Raw genomic sequence first — 19,556 nt, 5'->3', positions numbered from 1 at the left:
CTGACAGAACCAGTCCCCGGGAGCTCCTTGCTCGCCCATCCCTTTGCTGCTCCCCCTGCCAGGCTCCACAGGGCCCACGTTTTAGATTTGGCAAGCCTGGACGATTCAGAGAGACTCTTCTGGGGATCTTCAGGTGTCATCCATCTTCCTGGGGCCGAAACAATTCCCCAAAGCTCCCTCTTGTCCCGGAGACCGAATGTCTGGGTCCCATTGGGGAATGCCTGCCCCCTCCCATCTCGCCTTGTCCTCAAAAGTCAGGCCAACTCTTCCCAGCGCCTGCTGCGTCCCATCGCCCCTTCCACCTCCCCGGTGTATTTACAGCTCCTCCAGGACAAACCCACCACCCGCTCCCCCCGGGTCTCCTATCCGAGCTGGCTCCATGACGGGGCGCCCCAGGGCCAAACCTGGCCGCCTCTCTGGCGAAAAGGGCAAGCGAGGCGCTTTCAACAGGGCCTGAGGCCACTTCGCACCCTGACCCCGGGTCGCTGGGGGACTCTCCCTGGCCTCACGGCCCTGCAGCCCCAGCCCAAGTCAGCTGACGCCCTCCGCCGAGGGGAGGCTCTGAACCGGGCTGGGAAAGAGCCGCCAGGGTGGGACAGGGCCCCGGGGCCCAGCACGGCGGGAGGCGGAGGCAGGCCCTGGCGTTGCCTCTCTCAGCCCCTCTCCCCGCGACAGATGCTGCCGGGGCCCTGGGCCTCTGCCCCCTTCGGCCTCTGCCTGCCTCGCCCTGTCTGTCACCGCCGCTGCGCCCCGGGGGCCGCCCCGGCCCTGCCCCCGGGAGCCCCAGCCGGGACCAGGCCGCCCCTTCCTGTCTCCCTCGCCACAACCCCCGCCTGGGAGCGGGATCCGCGGGCCCCGACGGCCGGGGGTAGTGGGCCGAGGTAGGGGACGTGTCCGGCGGCGGCTGGGGTCGCCCGGGGCGAAGGGGCCTGGCTGGGGGCGGGAACCCGCTGCAGCTGGAAGCCAACCCCGCGGGGGACGGGACGGGGGTGAAACGTGGGGAGGGGCCGCCCCGGCAGCGGGGCCTCAGGCTCCAGCCAGCCCCGTCCCACAGGAAACACGGGCTTTCTGAACCAAACCCTTAAACTCTTCCAAAGTGTCCCTCCCGCCGGCACTGACCGCAGTGTTGACACCACCAAGCGTTCAAAAATTACGAGGACCCCCCCCCCAAAAAAATCACGAGAGTGGCTTAAAAATCATGAGCTTTAAAAATAATGTCGGGTCCTGTTCTTCGCCTTCCGGCCTTGGTGCATTCTGAGGTCATAATTTTATGCTTTTTCTGCAACCAGGAGAGCGAGAGGCTTCAGGGGGGGAAAGCTGTGATTCTGAGGTAATAATGACAGGTTTCAGAGTAACAGCCGTGTTAGTCTGTCTTTGCAAAAAGAAAAGGAGTACTTGTGGCACCTTAGAGACTAACCAATTTATTTGAGCATGAGCTTTCGTGAGCTACAGCTCACTTCATCGGATGCATACTGTGGAAACTGCAGTAGACATTATATACACACAGAGACCATGAAACAATACCCCCTCCCACCCCACTGTCCTGCTGGTAATAGCTTATCTAAAGTGATCATCAAGTTGGGCCATTTCCAGCACAAATCCAGGTTTTCTCACCCTCCGCCCCCCCCCACACAAACTCACTCTCCTGCTGGTAATAGCCCGCAGGACAGTGGGGTGGGAGGGGGTATTGTTTCATGGTCTCTGTGTGTATATAATGTCTACTGCAGTTTCCACAGTATGCATCCGATGAAGTGAGCTGTAGCTCACGAAAGCTCATGCTCAAATAAATTGGTTAGTCTCTAAGGTGCCACAAGTACTCCTTTTCTTTGAGGTAATAATCTGATTCCGGCAGAGCACTTGAGACTGTAAAAAGCACCAGCTATTGTAAAAAGAACAGGAGGACTTGTGACACCTGAGAGACTAACCAATTTATTTGAGCATAAGCTTTCGTGAGCTACAGCTCACTTCATCGGATGCATTCAGTAGAAAATACAGTGCGGAGGTTTTGTACACACAGAGACCATGAAACAATGGGTGTTACCATACACACTGTAAGGAGAGTGATCAGGTAAGGTGAGCTATTACCAGCGGGAGAGCGGGGGGGGATGACGACGACCTTTTGTAGTGATAATCAAGCTGGGCCATTTCCAGCAGTTGACAAGAACATGTGAGGAACGGGTGGGGGGGGAGGCGGTGAGGAGGAAGGGGGCCTCTCCTTCTGCTCCTCTACCCCCACGAACATGATACAGTTCTGTGGTGACCTAGAATCCTATTTTCGACATCTCCGACTCAAGGAATATTTCCAACACACCTGAACAGCAGACTAACCCACAGAGACCTTCCTACCAACACTACAAAAAAAGGATTCTGGGTGGACTCCTCCTGAAGGTCGAAACAACAGACTGGACTCCTACATGGAGTGCTTCCGCCAATGTGCAAGGGCTGAAATTGTGGAAAAGCAGCATCACTTGCCCCATAACCTTAGCCGTGCAGAACACAATGCCATCCAGAGACTCAGAAACAACTCTGACATCATAATCAAAAAGGCTGACAAAGGAGGTGCTGTTGTCATCATGAATAGGTTGGAATATGAACAAGAAGCTGCTCGGCAGCTCGCCAACACCACTTTCTACAAGTCATTACCCTCTGATCCCACTGAGGGTTACCAAAAGAAACTACAGCATTTGCTCAAGAAACTCCCTGAAAAAGCACAAGAACAAATCCGCACAGACACACCCCTGGAACCTCGACCAGGGGTATTCTATCTGCTACCCAAGATCTATAAACCTGGAAATCCTGGACGCCCCATCGTCTCAGCCATTGGCACCCTGACAGCAGGACTGCCTGCTGTGTGGACTCTCTCCTCAGGCCCTACGCTACCAGCACTCCCAGCTATCTTCGAGACACTACTGACTTCCTGAGGAAACTACAATCCATTGGTGATCTTCCTGAAAACACCATCCTGGCCACTATGGATGTAGAAGCTCTTTACACCAACATTCCACACAAAGATGGACTACAAGCCATCAGGAACAGTATCTCCGATAATTTCATGGCAAACTTGGTGGCTGAACTTTGTGACTTTGTCCTCATCCGTAACTATTTCACATTTGGGGACAATGTATACCTTCAAATCAGCGGCACTGCTATGGGTACCCGCATGGCCCCACAGTATGCCAACATTTTCATGGCTGACTTAGAACAACACTTCCTCAGCTCTCGTCCCCAATGCCCCTACTCTACTTGCGCTACATTGATGACATCTTTATCATCTGGACCCATGGAAAAGAAGCCCTTGAGGAATTCCACCATGATTTCAACAATTTCCATCCCACTATCAACCTCAGCCTGGTCCAGTCCACACAAGAGATCCACTTCCTGGACACTACAGTGCTAATAAGCAATGGTCACATAAACACCACCCTATACCAGAAACCTACTGACCCCTATACTTACCTACATGCCTCCAGGTTTCATCCAGACCACACCACATGATCCATTGTCTACAGCCGAGCTCTACGATACAACCGCATTTGTTCCAACCCCTCAGACAGAGACAAACATCTACAAGATCTCTATCAAGCATTCTTACAACTACAGTACCCACCTGCTGAAGTGAAGAAACAGATTGACAGAGCCAGAAGAGTACCCAGAAGTTACCTACTACCGGACAGGCCCAACAAAGAAAATAACAGAACACCACTAGCCATCACCTTCAGCCCCCAAATAAAACCTCTCCAACACATCATCAAGGATCTACAACCTATCCTGAAGGACGACCCATCACTCTCACAGATCTTGGGAGACAGGCCAATCCTTGCTTACAGACAGCCCCCCAACCTGAAGCAAATACTCACCAGCAACCACACAACAAAAACACTAACCCAGAAACCTATCCTTGCAACAAAGCTTGTTGCCAACTGTGTCCACATATCTCTATTCAGGGGACACCATCGTAGGGCCTAATCACATCAACCACACTATCAGAGGCTCGTTCACCTGCACATCTACCAATGTGATATGTGCCAGCAATGCCCCTCTGTCATGTACATTGGCCAAACTGGACAGTCTCTATGCAAAAGAATAAATGGACACAAATCAGACATCAAGAATTATAACATTCAAAAACCAGTCGGAGAACACTTCAATCTCTCTGGTCACTCAATTACAGACCTAAAAGTGGCAATTCTTCAACAAAAAAACTTCAAAAACAGACTCCCAATGAGAGACTGCTGAATTGGAATTAATTTGCAAACTGGACACCATTAAATTAGGCTTGAATAAAGACTGGGAGTGGATGTGTCATTACACAAAGTAAAACTATTTCCCCATGTTTTATTTCCCCCCTACTGTTCCTCAGACGTTCTTGTCAACTGCTGGAAATGGCCCACCTGGATCATCACAACAGGTTTTTTTTTTCTTCTGCTGGTAATAGCTCACCTTACCTGATCACTCTCCTTACAGTGTGTATGGTAACACCCATTGTTTCATGGTCTCTGTGTGTATAAAATCTCCCCACTGTATTTTCCACTGAATGCATCCGATGAAGTGAGCTGTAGCTCACGAAAGCTTATGCTCAAATAAATTGGTTAGTCTCTAAGGTGCCACAAGTCCTCCTGTTCTTTTTGTGGATACAGACTATCACGGCTGCTACTCGGAAACCATCTGTTGTGAGACACGTGATTAAATCAGAAGCGTTGGCAATACTGGAATGTTCCCTGGTCTTTGTGGGCCAGTGGGTGTTTCGCAGCCTGGCCAGGGCTGAGCTGGTGGGTTCAGTGCTGAGCAGCCACTGAGTGGGGGATGCTGGATGTCTCAGGGGTCAGTGACTCCAAGGTGGTGGCCGTGTAGGCAGCAGAAATTTTTGACCCCTCATTAGAGGACTCACTACAGGGACGTCATGCAGGGGAATAATGAGAGTGTGCAGAGACAAAGAATTCAGCTAAATTCCGTGTCCCTGCCTCTCTGCAGTGTAAGCATGTAGGTTACAGTAACATTTGTAACGATGACAAGCCCTAAAGGATCAGGAAAACTCACTGAGCAGAAGCAGCCCCTGGCTCTTCAAAGAGACCCCCGGTAAGGCTATGTCAACACTGCGCACTGCTGGGAGAGCTCTCCCAGCCACAAAATAAAACCACCCCGAACGAGGGCAGTAGCTTCGTTGACAGGAGCGCGGCTCCCACCAATGACGCACTGTCCACACAGGCGCTTTTCATCGTTAAAACATTTGTCGTTCGGGGGGTGTTTTTTCACACCCCTGAGCAACAAAAGTTTTAACGATGAAAGGGCCAGTGTAGACAAAGCCTAAGATAGCAGAGCCAAAAACGTCAATACTGTCTACACTTCGAGCGGCCCGGCTGCACCGATACAGCTGTGCTGCTGTAAGATCGCTTGTGTAGCCACATTGTGCTGAGGGGAGAGCGCGCTCCCGTCGACATAGCGAGCGGTGGTAGCTATGACGGCAGGAGAGCCTCTCTCGCCGACATAGTGCTGTGCACACAAGTGCTTATGGCGGCAAAACTTATGTGGCTCGGGGGGTGGCTTTTTTCACACTCCCAACGATGAAAGTTTTGCTGACGTAAAAGTGCTATAGTGTAGACAGGGCTTTAGTTAGAAGGGCCCAGAGGCGGGTGTGGGAGTTAGTGGACGTGTTCAGTAGCTGTTTTTGAAGCTGTACGGACAGATTCCACTGAGGGCAGACAGTCTTAGAGGTTTCCCACATTCACCATCTGCAGATGGCGGAGATTTGATTGCAGTAAGAGCACACCTAACGCTGACAGACCCTGGTTATCAGTGGGCAGAATCGAATTGGGGACCTCTGGAGCTTAGTGCATGAGCCTCTACCGCATGAGCTAAAAGCCAGCTGGCTGTTAGCTAAGACTGTAGAGCAGACTCATTAATTGCTCTCTATCGGGTCTCAGTGCCACTGGATGGGACAGGACACCACACTCAGAAGGTGTTGGGTTACACCCACTCTAGCTTTACCACTTCCAGCATGGCTAAAAAGTGCAACAGTGTGGGCTGCACATCCATAACGTTCCTGTCTTTTCCAGGGTTCAGGTGGAAGGCTTATTGCTGTAGTTTCAGCTGCTGTTTCTGCTTGCTCTGTGTTGACAGGGAACATTCCCAGACAAGGTGGCTTGAGAGAGGCTCAAAGGACTGCAAACAAAGGGTTGCTATTTCAGCACACTAGAGGGAGTGCAGGAAGTTGTTAACCAGCTCAGGAGCTGTTTGGAAGCTGGGTGGAAGTTTTCGTTAAGGGCAGACATTCCCCGGCATGTGTCTTTAGTTAGAAGCTCAAAGCTCCTTACCAATCTCTAGTGAGTTCTATCAGGGATTGAAAACTGGCAACCATTTGAGCACCGGTAGGTCCAGCCCAGCCCAGCGAGGAGAAGATGGAGCTACCAGGGGTAATGTAGACTGAATCTGTGGGTTGGCTCTCAATAGAATTTCCTGTAATTTTACAGATTGGTCTGCGGCATTTATATGTTAACATCTTTAATTCCAAAAACGAAAATAAGTAATTTCTCTTCCTTGAGTAGATGCAGCCGTGTATTCCACTTAACTGTGTGCGCACCCAGAGCGCTGGAGCCAGAGAATTTTACCAAGCAGTATCTGTAGAGGGGTGGCCCATCCCCCAGCTACATGAGGGGCCTGACCCCCCACAGTTCCTTCTTAGTGCCCATGGCTGGAGTCAGAGGTCTGTGTGGTTTTCATCCTTGTAATCCTCTATTCAGTGACTTTTTTCGACTTGCGTGTAGTTCATTAGTACTCCTAGTATAGTGTGTGTGTGTTGGAGTTTAAGTGCTCCTGGGTGACGCTCTCCCCAGAGGTGAAACATTGTTTGGGGCAGGGGAAGGGCGGTCTCCACACCGATGCTGGCTGAGGCCCACGGCAAGGAGCAGCGTTTGGTTTGCAGCTCGTTCCCCAAATGGACTCATTGAACAGGCCACGCGGCCTGCTTCAGCACGAGGCCTTGTTGGCTCGGAAGTGGCCTTTGGGGTCGGAAAGAGCTGCTGCTTTATGTCCTGGGGCTGGCACCTCCCCAAAGAGTCCTTCCCCATTGAGTATGCCATGGAAAAGGTCCCATGAGTCCAACTGAGGCCACTCCAGCTCCCATGGGGACTCGTCTCCCTCCTCCAGAAGGAGCGTGGATTGGCACAGCGTGAGTGCCAGTGTGCAGGATGGAGCAGGATTTGTCAACAGCTCCCCAGCACTGCGCAGGGAGGTCAGAGATCCCTTACCATTGACTCCGGTTCTGGCCCCAGGGTGTCCATTGACCCCGGTGCCGACGAGGGCAATGCTGGCCCTGGCTGTTTCTGTATCAGGCAGCAGTGGACCCCCTCTGCCTTTCTGTCCTGACCTCCCACTTGGTCCAGGACTTTGCCAGACTGGCATCGTTTACAGCCCTGCTGACTGGGCACGCTGCTGAACCTATGAGTCTGTCAGCGCCACACCCCAGTGTTTCCTTTCCACATTCAGTGGAAATGGGGCTGGTACGGGGCTCCCTCCTCAGCACCGGGAACTTCTTCGGTATCCTGTGGCTGGCTCTGCCAATGTTACTGTGCCATCAGTCACCGCCCTCCTCTTCAGCACTGTTAGTTACTTCGGTACCGATGCTAACTTTGGGGTCAACACTGCTCCCGGCACCGCAAACAACGGAGCTGTACTCAGTGCCGGCGGTACCATTTCCATCATCGGCACCAGCCCCCTCTGTTTTCTTGGCTACAAACAAATCGGACGGTCTGGGATTTTTTGGTGTCTGAGTCAGGATCTTACTCCTATTCTCCAGGCAGCCAAATGTTTGATCTAGTTGTCAGTATAATACCTAGGCTGAGCCTGCATGAAAGTAGATGATCTTTGTTTGACAAAAGTCCCAAAAGTCTCCCTTATTTTGCGAGGTTTAAATATAAATATTTTTGGGTGTAGGCTCTATGCTATATTCTTCATTTTAAGGAAAGTAATGCATCTCTCATTGGTGATGTTAATCCGGCTAGGGTTCATTGTCACTGCTGTGCTGTACTGGTTTGTCTTTGGAGTGTTATTCAGTAAAAAGAAACAAATGGGGGGAAAAGAAATTTGGATCTGCTAATTGCATGTGTGTGTGAAACTGTGTTATGTTGAAAACTGGTACTGGAGTCTTAAGAAGCAGAAAAAGAAAGCAAATCCTGTTATCATTACCACTTTTTAGTATTTAGAGGGTTCCTATAGAAAACCCAGCTGTAGTCTGCAGGGAGGATGTGAGTTCATGGCCTGTCCAGATACATTAAGTCAGAGAGAGTTCTGTAGCACAGAATCGGTAAGTAAATTGCAACCGATACAAGCATAGACTTACCTCCTCTCTCTGTAGGTTGCACAAGCACAGTAGCCCATGTCACCACGTCTACACCGCTACTTTTAGCCGTGCCGGCGTGGGCTAGTTATGTCTCTCCGATCTGCAGTCACACATCTGATTGAAGTGGAGACATACCCAGTATTGCCAACTCTGGTGATTTGATCACAACTCTGGTGATTGGGGGGGGGGGGGGGGTCCTGTCTCATGAAAACGTGACAAAAGGTGCCAACTCATGACTTTTCCTTTATTCAAAATGCCCATCTCCCCTTACTATCGGTGCAGCTGGAGCCTGCAAGATGGCTGCCATCTTCTAATGTGAGGCTACCCTTCATAAAATTGACTTCCACCTCCCACTGTTTTCCATGGAATTGAAGCCAGGCCCACAGGTTGAAGGGGCTGGACAAGACACAGGAACTGTGAGGAGCAGTAGAGACACCATGACAGGGGGATGGGGAAAATGAGAGGGGAAGAAGGGCAGTTGAGGGAATGTGGGGGCAGGAGGGAGGCTGAGGGGGTGCAGAGAACAGTCCCCTTCCTGCAGCCAGGGGAAGGCAGCGTTGCCAACTCAAACTCTCACAAACTGATCAAGAGTCTAGGATCTTGGTCCCTGCAGGAGCTGTCACCCTGATTCAAAAAGTCACTGCAAACCCACAATCTTCTGGGCTGGGCATGTGGACAGCGTTCTGTGCGAGCTCTGTAGGGCTGAGGGTTCAGATCTGACCTGTATGGCCCTGGAACAGAGAGAGGGGCCTGGGGGAATGGGAGGCAGGGAATGGCGAGTTGGATTGTGCTGCTGGGACCCAGGTAGAGGAGGGAGCAGGGGGACTTGGGTAATACGAATTGGATGACAGTTCCTTTATGATAGGGCTGAGGAGATGGTAAATGGAGTCGCTTGCATGGGTTGTGTCCATTAAAGGTTGCCTTTTCACGTGGAATTCTGACACCCCCAGTGGCAGAGGAACAGAGGAGAGTTAAAAGTCAAAAGACAGATGGAAAAACAGGGTTTGATATAAATAACCCCTCATGATCTTTGGTTTCTGGAGGCTGGCAATACTGCGTGTGCGGAGAGCTGAGCCAGGTGGGGTTCAGGGGAAAAGGCACTGGACATAGCCAGGGGCTCAGCGGCTGGCTAATGCGGACCCCTATGGCTCTGAGCACTGAGAGCAAGTTCAGGAGTTCTACTGTTGTATAATATCTTGGGAGATTTTTGTGAGAGATTCCACAATCATGTAATTTACCCTGATGTGTTTTCTCCCTCCCCCCCCGCCCAGCACTGTGTCTAATTACGATGTGATCTCGCAGATGGAACGAGGGGAAGAGCCGTCGGTCCGGGAAAGGGAGAACCAAAGAAACACCTGTACAGGTAGGGCACATGGGAGACTGATGTCAGGAACCTGAGATGAGGGAGTAGAAAGCTAGGGTTTATTGGCAGGTGTCGTATCCTTGTGATCTTCCAGTAATCCTGACTGCCACCTTCTGGTAATTCCCTCTCGTGGCCACTTGTCCTCCACAGAGTTTGGATGGCACGAGGTCGTAGAATCCCCCGCCTCGGAGGAATGGCTGGGGGGATTCTGCTCCAGATTCCTCAATCTCCCAAACAGTTATTTTGGTTTGCACCCTCCCTGCCCTGTTTGAGGCATCCTGGGAGCGACTCACTTCTGGCTCACTCTCTCTATCCCAGCAGGTCAGGGGACGGTGAGTGAGAATAAGAAGGAGAGTCCTCAGCAGGGAGATCCTGAGCAAGTGGAATTTCATGGGACGTTACTGGGAAGATCCAAAGAGAAGGGAAATTTCTGCTCTCTTGAGCAGGGCAAAGCTTCTGAGAGTCCAGGTAGGTCCAAAAGGGAGCAAAGAAACCCTCCGGCAAAGAGACTGGGGAAATCCATCCCAACTGGGGGAGGTGTCCTCAATGACCTCACAATCCTGCAGAGACTCCACCCAGGAGAGGGAAAGAAGACGTGTCCAGACTGTGGGAAAAGCTTCTGTGGGCGCTTAGGTCTTACTAGACATCAGAGAATCCACTTGGGCAAGAAGCCCTACGGGTGTCCTTTGTGCGGGAAAGGCTTCACCGTCAGCTCCACCCTGGCTAAGCACCGGCGCATCCACACTGGGGAGAAACCCTACCAGTGCCTCAGCTGTGGGAAGAGCTTCATCCAGAGCTCGCAGCTCGTCACCCACCAGAGAACCCACACGGGAGAGAAGCCCTACCAATGCCCCGAATGCGGGAAAGCCTTCAGCCAGAGCTCGCAGCTCATCACCCACCAGAGAACCCACACGGGAGAGAAGCTCTACGAATGCCCCCAGTGCGGGAAGGGCTTCAGCCAGAGCTCCAACCTGGCCACGCACCAGAGAGTGCACACGGGGGAGCGGCCCTACTGGTGCTCCCAGTGCGGGAAGGGCTTCACGCAAAGCTCGGACTTCACCGCCCACCAGCGGCTGCACATGGGCAAGAGGCCCTACCGCTGTGCCGAGTGCGGGAAGAGCGACACAAACAGCTCCGCCCCCATCAAACACCAGAGGAACCACACGGGGGAGCGGCCCTACAGATGCCCCGAGTGCAGGAAGGGCTTCAGTCAGAGCTCCGCCCTGCTTGCCCACCAGCGGATCCACATGGGAGAGAGGCCCTACAAGTGTCCTGAGTGTGGAAAGGGCTTTTATGCGCGGTCCCCACTTATTGCACACCGGAGAACCCACACTGGCGAGACGCCCTACACGTGTCCGGAGTGTGGGAAAGGGTTCTGCAAGAAAACCAGCCTGAATGTGCATCAGAGAGACCACCCGGCGGAGGAACAATGCCCTGACCAGGGCTGTCCCCAGTGAACGGCATCCATGGCCATTCCCACAACACATGGGGGTATTTGGCTTCTCAGCACCATCTGTCTGCACATCTGTTGGGTCAACTGACTGCAGGAGCCACCCCTAAGATGACTGGTGGTGATCCTCTAGCAAGTCCTAGGCAGAGGAGAAGAAGCCCGCATCATCTCTTATTTAACTGGTGCATCCCCAGCTGCAAAGCTGCCAAGCCCTCTGTCTCTTGTCAACATGGGAGGAGAGAGGAAAATCCCTCCAGGAGCTCCTTTTTCCTCAGGTGGGAGAAAGCTACATGGCTCAGGCCCTAAACTAACTCAGAACACCTATCGCCACCCATCCCCAGACCTGGGCTGGGCTGGGCTCTCAAACTGATCCAGAACTGGAGCTTGATTTTGCCCAAACAACCTTAATCCTGGCCACTTGTGGAAATACATTGTGGTACAATTTTAATTTACACTGTCACATACCATTTTTCCCCGCAGGGCTCCTGCCTCATTCAGTGCCCAGAATGGATGTGTCGGGCAGCCTGAACTATGGGGGTCTCTATGTATGCTGCCGATTATAGAATCTACCCTCTATTCTTTCCCTGCCCCTTGCCTTCTCTCTCCCACTTGGGTGCCCAGGGTCATCTGGGGCCACCTACATCACTTTCCTGAAAGTGCCTTGAATTGCCAATGGAGCCAACCCCCATTTTCTGCCTTTCGCCCTGGCAAGCTCCTGGAAATTCTGTCCTGACTGGTCTGTGCGTCCCACACCATTCATGATGACATGCTAGCCCAGCTGCTGAGGAGAGCCCTGCAGAAAGCAACAGGGTGTTAGGGGACAGGAAATGGAGACCTGTGTCTCATCCTAATGCTGTCTGAGCAGAGTCTGCAGTCGGTTCATTCCGTTTTCAAGCTAGTTCTTTTAATTGTCACACCCTCATTCCAGTGCCAGGGAGGAACAAATCTCAGGCAGAAGAATAAAACAAAAGCAGAAAAACTTCTGCCAACAAAACCCACGTAACAGATTGATTGGGAGCAGTTTTAAGCTTAATCAAAAAGAGCCACTCTTAAATTGAAATAAGCGTATCTACACAGGGATGTGCAGAGTTTTAACTGAAAGAGCTTAAGTTCCCACCTTAGGTTAAAGGGGTACAAGCCCTCAGTGCAGCCTTGCCAACCCCAAGCGTGCAAAAATCATGAGTCCAGCCCCCAAAACATGAAATTTGGCTTAAAAATCCAGTGATGTTTTAAAAATAATACATTTGAAGTTTTTTATTTCTTCTGGTTTCTGAGTCTTTAGCATGCACGTGCTTCACGTTTTCAGACTTTTCCCTGCAACCATGAGGGCTAGAATCTCCCTTAAAAAAAAGGAAAGGAAAGAAAGTTGAGCTTCTTATTCAGTCTCTTGATTCTAGCAGCTGGGGCTGGAAAACACCAAATATAATGAGAGCTGCATTACGTTTTTAAGAGTTGGTAACACTATAGTTAAATCTTCTTCTTCAGATAGATGCAGCCGTGTATTCCACATAGGTGTGTGTGGACCCAGCAGACTGGAGCCTGAGAAATTTGCCTACCGGTACCTGTAGAGGGTAGTGCTTGCACCTCATGGCCATAGCCCCTCCCCTGGCTACATGAAGGTGCAACCCCAACCCTCTCTCAGTTCTTATTTCTTAGTCAACTGTAACATCCCATGTTTAATTCATTCTTTTAAACACTGTCAACACTATCACCTAACCAGCTTTATTTGACCTTCTGTAATTTCTTAGTTGCTTTTGAAATTCTATTTTGGCTAATAAATGGATACATTTACCATACTTCCCCAGTCTGTATTTTAGCTGAGGTACAGATATAGAAAGAACCTGAGGGCTTGTGTGCTGCTGAAGTGCTATTCCAATGGGAGGGGTTCTTCTGACAGCGTAGGCTCTCCGCCTCCTCACGTGGAAGTAGCTAGGTCGACAGGAGAATGCTCCCGTCGACCTAGCGCTGTCTACACCAGGGGCTAGGTCGGTTTAACTGCGTCTCTCATGGGTGTGGAATTTTCACACCCCTGAGTGGTGTAGTTATATTGACCTAATTTTGCAGTGTAGTCTAGTAGATAATAGGTTAATTAAATTAATTGTCCAATATGGTTTAGAATGTGTATTTCTTACATCACGCACCTTAATGAGGGATGAAGTTCAAAGTCTAATCGTCAATGCTAATATGAAGTGCAGACAAACATACTTGTCTTAAACCCAAATTAGTTATATATAAAAAGCAAGATTAGTGCAAAACTAAGGCTGCTTGTTTCAGATGAATGCAGAGAAGAAAGATGGCTCAGGGGTTAGGGTCCTAATCTAGCCCTTGAGAGAGACTGGTTCAAGTTCCTGCTCCACCATAAATTTTCTGCATGAACTTGAGAAAGTCACTTGGGCCCAGTTCCACAAAGGTGTTAGGAGCCTAAATCCCTTTATGGATCTGGGATTCTGGGCCCATCCGTACAATGGGGATCACAGCACTTTCCAACATCACCGGGGAGTTGTGAAGGGAAATACATTAAAGCTTGTGAGGCGCTTGGATATTGCACTAATGGGGACTATATAAGCACTTACGATAGAAGAACTGCAGAAGCTAAGATTTCTATAGCAGGGTTTGCTTAGCTATGTAAATCTGTATTTTATGATATAGTGATGTACAAGCACCAGAAGGGTTAAGGGAGCCTGAGAGTGTCAGGAACCTCAACCTCACTGATTGCACCTGGGGAGGGTGTGGTCCGGGGAGGGGGGTGGACTTAAAAGAGGAGAGAGAAGGCATTTGGGAGAGGAGAGTACGTAGTGTACTCCCTCTCTCCGGGAAGTGGGATGATAGACGGCTAGAGAACCATAGAAATGTAGGGCTGGAAAGGACCTCAAGTGGTCATCAAGTCCAGATTGATCTGCTAAGGACCAAGTAAACCTAGACCTGCCCTGGCAGATGTTTGTCCAAGCTGTTTTTAAAAAGCTCTAATGATGGAGATTCCACAGCCTCCATAGGACGCCCATTCCAGAGCTGACCTAGCCTTCTAGTTAGAAAGTATCTCCTAATATCTAACCTAAATCTCCCTTGCTAGAGATTGAGCCCATTACTTCTTGTCCTACCTTCAGCAGACATGGAGAAAAACAGACAGGCTGCCCCTGAGGTGAGCCAGCAGAAGGATCAGGAGCTGCTGCGGGACCCTGGACTCCTGGGAAGGCAGAGAACTGTCGGACCCTGACTGTGGCATGGAGTGAGGATGCTGATGATGAATGAGGCTTGCCTGCGCAGGAACGGGATGGCCAGATGAGCCTGACTGGGGCTGAGGATTTAGTTATGATTCTCTGGGACGTGTTAAAGGACTCTGTGGTCCCAGATGGGGTCAGACTCTTGAACATGGCATGGTCGGAGAGTCAGGCCACCCCTGCGGCCAGCACAGGCTGAAGAACGCAAGAGGGAAAAGGAAGCACAACTGCTGCAATGCCACATCGAGCTGTGTGTGTGTGTGTGTTGGGACAGCAGTTTTGCGGCAGGTCTATATTTACAACTGTTAAAATCAGACTGCATCTTGAACAAGACAAATGGTATGGAAAATGTTCGAAGGAACCTAAAAGAATGGTAATGCAAAAGCTACCTTAGCGGTGTAACTTTCATGTAGCCCTGCTGATATTTTGCAATGCCTATGACAGTTGCATTACATTTTTGTTCACATTTAACTTACTGAGATGATGTTGAATCAGTGCTGGAAATGTAAAAATGTTAGTGACAATGGCAATGAAAATCTGGTATGTGCAACCTTTTTGCCTGCAATGCGTTTTATATAAAAGTTTATATGTGGTAGGAGGAACCTCACCCCCCCCCATGACAACAGGTGTTCTTGTTTTGCTCAGTTTAGGAATATAGGAAGCGCCATGCCAGCTCAGACCAGCACTCCGCCTAGCTCTGACAGCAAAATATCTGAGGCCCCCTCTACACACAGGTTTTGTACCAGTATAACTATTTTGGTTAGGGTTGTTTTTCCCACTAATTGTACTGGTACAATCCTAGCATGGAAGGTGCCTTATACTGGTATAGCTTCCTTCCCTTCCGATACAGGAATATGCTACACGATTGGCATCACCTTTGTGTTGGTATGTGGGTGTCCACACCAGGGGACTGCTGCCACTTTAACTATACCAGTATAGTTTCACTTCCAAATATCAAAATATTGCTACGTGGAATGAAATCTCCTGGTATTTGTGTAACACTACTTTTTGTTTTCTAGTTTTGATAATTCTGAACTTTAGAGCTTGATTAAAAAAGTAAAACTCCATTCATGCAAGACTATTCTGCTGACTAAAGGCATTAGAACGTGATTATGTTATGTAGAGATGCAGAAGATGGCTATAGTAAGAGACAGAAACTAGATCCTCTTCCCATTTGTCTTCTGCCCCAAATATGTGAATCCATATAACTCACAACTGGCTCAGCTGTTAGGCGGTTACACTGAAATAATTGGAACTCTGAAAGGTACTACAAACGCCAGAGCCCCAGCCCTGTTCTGTGCAATAGGGAATTTAATATAAACGAGTTGCAAAGGATTCAATAGATAAAGAAAGATGATTCTCTTTTTCGGGGGAAGGAAATGGACCTTGTAAGATCTCCTTGTAGCTAGATTATTTTGTGCCGTTCTGCAGCAGAGCCATGAGAGGGAGCATGAGACCTAAGACACTGGCACCTCTTCTGAAAGCCTGAGAAGCACCCAGGGTTTGAGTCTCCATTGCTGTCCTTCACACCCGTACAAAGTGAGGACAGGCCTCTGCCAGTGCTGATTTGGTAGTGTTTGCACTCCTCTTGCATTGGTGTAAATATCTGAGCAGGGCATCGGAGAATGAGGCCCAGACGTAGAAATGCAGGTTAAAGCAGTGTTAGGCCTTGTCTACCCAGAGACTTGCTCGGGTTTAAACAACCATAGGTTTGTTTTTAAATGCATTATATAAGGGCTTTTGTCTATTTAAACTAACCCAACGCCGACCAGATTTCAAATGATTTAGGAGGGTCCCAGTGTTGTCAACTTTGCCTAGTTTATTGCAAGTCTATTAATATTTGTTTTCTTAAAGTGTTCACAATGCCAGCTGCTGGCGCACACCCAGGCCATAGGCGTGTTCCCTGGCTAGCCTGGGAGCAGCAACATGGTCTTGTGCTACCCTCTGCACAGCCCCAGAGTAAGGCCTTGCTGGGGAGGGTTGTGACTAGTAAGCTCTGGCTAATAGCTCTGGGAAACAGCTTTAAGGAAGAGCAGCCTCTGGGGCCCAGGATTTAAGAGGTTGAAAGCTGATGTAAAGCCACTTTTGCCCCAACCCCCCACCAGGCTGCACCTCCCGAGACATGCAGCTCAGAATACCCGGTGCCAAGGTCTTTAGCTCCTAACCCTTCAATGTCAGAAAATTAAAAACACTCAGTCACTGCCTTATCTTCACTTCTGCCCCCCGTGACAAGGTAGGGCCAGGTCCTGTGCCCCGACTGGAGGGTTAGGGAGAGCTCTATGGCCTGCCTGTACGCAATGGCAGGCCCAGGTGGAGGGGCAGGATGGATCTGAGCCCTGGCTCTACCCTTACCTTAGCTCTGGATTTGTGTGCGCACCTTGAAGTGTTTGGGCACAGCTGTCTGTTCATCACGCACAGGCAGAGCCATCCCTGGGTATGGCGAATCGGAGTGACCGCCCTGGGCCCCGTGCTTTGGGGGGCCCTGCAGGAGGTGGGCAGGCGAGTGGGGTGAGGAGGCGGGAAGAGGTGGGGCAGGCGAGTGGGGTGGGGAGGCGGAGCTGGGGTGGGAAGAAGCAGGGTGGGGGTGGGGCCTGGACGGAGCCAGGGGGAGCACCCCCCGGCAGTTTAGAAATGTGACAGTAATTCTTTCCCCATCGACTGGCCTTTTATATTTAACAAACATTTATTCCTCACTTCCCCATAATTTTTGCTTAGTTCTGTGGGCTTTGGATCAGGTCCCCAGCAAGGAAGTGAATGTGAGTCTTTCCATTGATTTCAACGGGCTTTGGCCCAGGGGCCAGCCCATCAGCATGCTTACTGTGGGTCCTTATAGTCCATGGCATCTACGTGGGAGTCAGCTGAGAATTCCACATTTGTTTTTGTGGTTTTGTATGTTTTAGAATCAACCCAGCAGCTACAAAGGGGAAGATTACACAATGAAATTAGCTGTTAGAAGCAGCTGGATGCGTTCTGCCCTTGCAGAAGGTGTTTTTCCGTGCAGCTGTGTTTGCAAGTGAACCCCTGTGATTAAACTAGAAGCTCGTGGCACCCCTCCCCCCCAAAGATCTCCTGCTCTTGTTTCTTTTCTCCCATAGCAGAGTAGACCTGCCAGTTACTATCCCGTTGTCAGGCAGAGCCTGGTGCGCATACGCTTATAGAGAACAAAGAAATAAATTGGCTCTCTCATCTGCGGCTGCTGTAAAAAGGCCTCGTTGTATTTTTATCAAGAAGAGGGTGGGGTGCAAACAGAAGAGTGAAATATTTGACATAGCACAATTTCATGTACTGCTCCCTATTCCTTTAACCGTTTGGGGATGGATCCTCAGCTATACTGAATTTAGACTGTGCTGAAGAAAGTGGGATATAGGGTGGGGACTGGCTCCAAGCCACCTTTCTGTTCCACTAATCCTGAGAACCCCAAACTTGAGGTCACTTGACGATGTTGGCCATCGATTTTAAAATAACATAGTGTCCCTTTAAAAAGCAATTCGGTATGTAATCCTGAAAGTGATGAAGTAATAGTGCTGGCCAGGCCAAGAATAGCAGTTTGGCAGTAAGCAATATTTCCGCACCCTCCCCCCCAACCCCCTTGCCGTTCAGGCTGGACTGTACCCAAGCTAGAATTGCCAAATGTGCAGCAATGTAGAAAAACGTTGATTAGTGATAGGGGGCCTGATCCAGAACCCAGTGAGGGCACTAGGAGCTGCAGCAGGCCTAGAAATCCAACCTAATGTTTTATTCAAGCTGTCCAGAGGTAAAAAGTCAGAGCATTGCCCCATAGTATCACCAACGCCTCCCCCTTACAAATATGCTTTCAAGACCAGAACACCCTGGACTCACTGCCTTAGGCTGCATACTGCCCACAAACGAGGCTGATGAGCCCAGTCCAACAGTCAACATCCAAAATAATCACCCTTCAGAGCATCTTCATTCTGCAGGATAGTATTAGGGCCCATCTTTGCCTGAACCAGGCCGCTAACACTTCTAGATGGAACTTCTTAATAAATCTGTCTTTTTTCATTATTTTTAAGAGTTATTTATGGGGCAGAACAGTTAGTTGCACAATGGGGATATATAACTAATACTGCTGGGCGTTTTCAATGTGGTCCTGATCGAAAGCCTGTTGAAGTTATTGGGAGGCTTTGCCAGTAAGTACAGAAGCTAAGAACAATTCAGAGTGGAAAGTGAGAGTAAATGGGAAGAACATATATATCTATTTAAAAACGGTTAGTATCTGTTAAAATTCTCTTCATCTTGCTAGGAGTCTCAAACATAATGTTCCTCTAGGTTCTGGCTAATTTGACTACCTGGAAAGCAGCTTTCAAGACCTCTCCATGCCCAGCCAGTCTATCCCCTCCTGCTAATCTGAGCTGTTAAAAGCCTAATGCCCAGACTTTACAGCTGGTGCTTGTGAGCTATCGCTGCAGTAGTAAAGTTCTACCAGTGCCTTGTTTATGGGGTATGTGGGGTTTTTTGCTTTTTTAAGACACGGCAATAACTGATCACACACAAGAATAGGAGGAACTGGAAGTGGCTGCTAACCTTTTTTTTTTTTTTTTTTTTTGGGGGGGGCTTTAAAATGACCTATAGTCAATCTATGATAGGATATATAAACCCAACCCTAGTTAATCCTGAGTTAACAGCAGCTTGAGCCCAGTTAGGCTTCTGAGTGGCAGCTGGAGATGTATTAGGCATAACTGGTGATCAAACCTCACTGGGAGGGAGTTGGGGCTTCAGAAAGGAGGGTGTGTAGGGCAGTGGGGGAAAAGGCCAGGGAGGACTCAGCTGGGAGTTTTGTTCCTCTTTTGGGCTAAAGGTGAAGAGATGCATGGGAGGCCTGAAGCTTGGAGCCAGCACTAGAGGGTTCAGCGCCAAGAGAAAGGCTCTGGGCAGTGGAGGCTGGGGTGAGAGGTGTGTTGTCCTGTGCCAGGAGGAAGCTGGAGATGGTGACACCCAAAAGGCAGTGACCCTAAAGCCTATGGGGGGGTTGGACTGAGGTTTGCGGGCCTGGGGGGGAGGAGCTGCAGTAAGGGACAGGCTCCTGGGGCAGGGAGGAAGCACTGCTCTGAAATAAGAGCAAGAAAGAACTTTGCGGGTGTCAGGTTCTAAGAAGTCGAGCAGGCTTGTGACCGTAGTGAGCCTGAGCCAGGGTATGGAAAGTATGGGGGCGCTGAGTGAGACTTGAAGGCC

The 19,556-nt window shown here is 50.0% G+C and overlaps 1 protein-coding gene across 1 annotated transcript in view; it reads left to right on the top strand.

Moving 5' to 3' along the window:
- Positions 1-11,482, top strand: part of LOC144272214 (uncharacterized) — a 30,413-nt gene extending 18,931 nt beyond the window's left edge. The window contains exon 3 of the mRNA XM_077830134.1: positions 10,342-11,482. Within this exon, the coding sequence (XP_077686260.1) occupies positions 10,342-11,155 (814 nt within the window). The 3' untranslated portion in view covers positions 11,156-11,482. The remainder of the gene's footprint in view (positions 1-10,341) is intronic.
- The last annotated feature ends 8,074 nt before the right edge of the window (positions 11,483-19,556 follow it).

Source organism: Eretmochelys imbricata, chromosome 11, assembly GCF_965152235.1.
Source record: "Eretmochelys imbricata isolate rEreImb1 chromosome 11, rEreImb1.hap1, whole genome shotgun sequence".
Lineage (NCBI taxonomy): Eukaryota > Metazoa > Chordata > Testudines > Cheloniidae > Eretmochelys > Eretmochelys imbricata.
The sequence above is the reverse complement of the archived record's forward strand: the minus strand, read 5'-3'. Positions and strand labels throughout refer to the sequence as shown.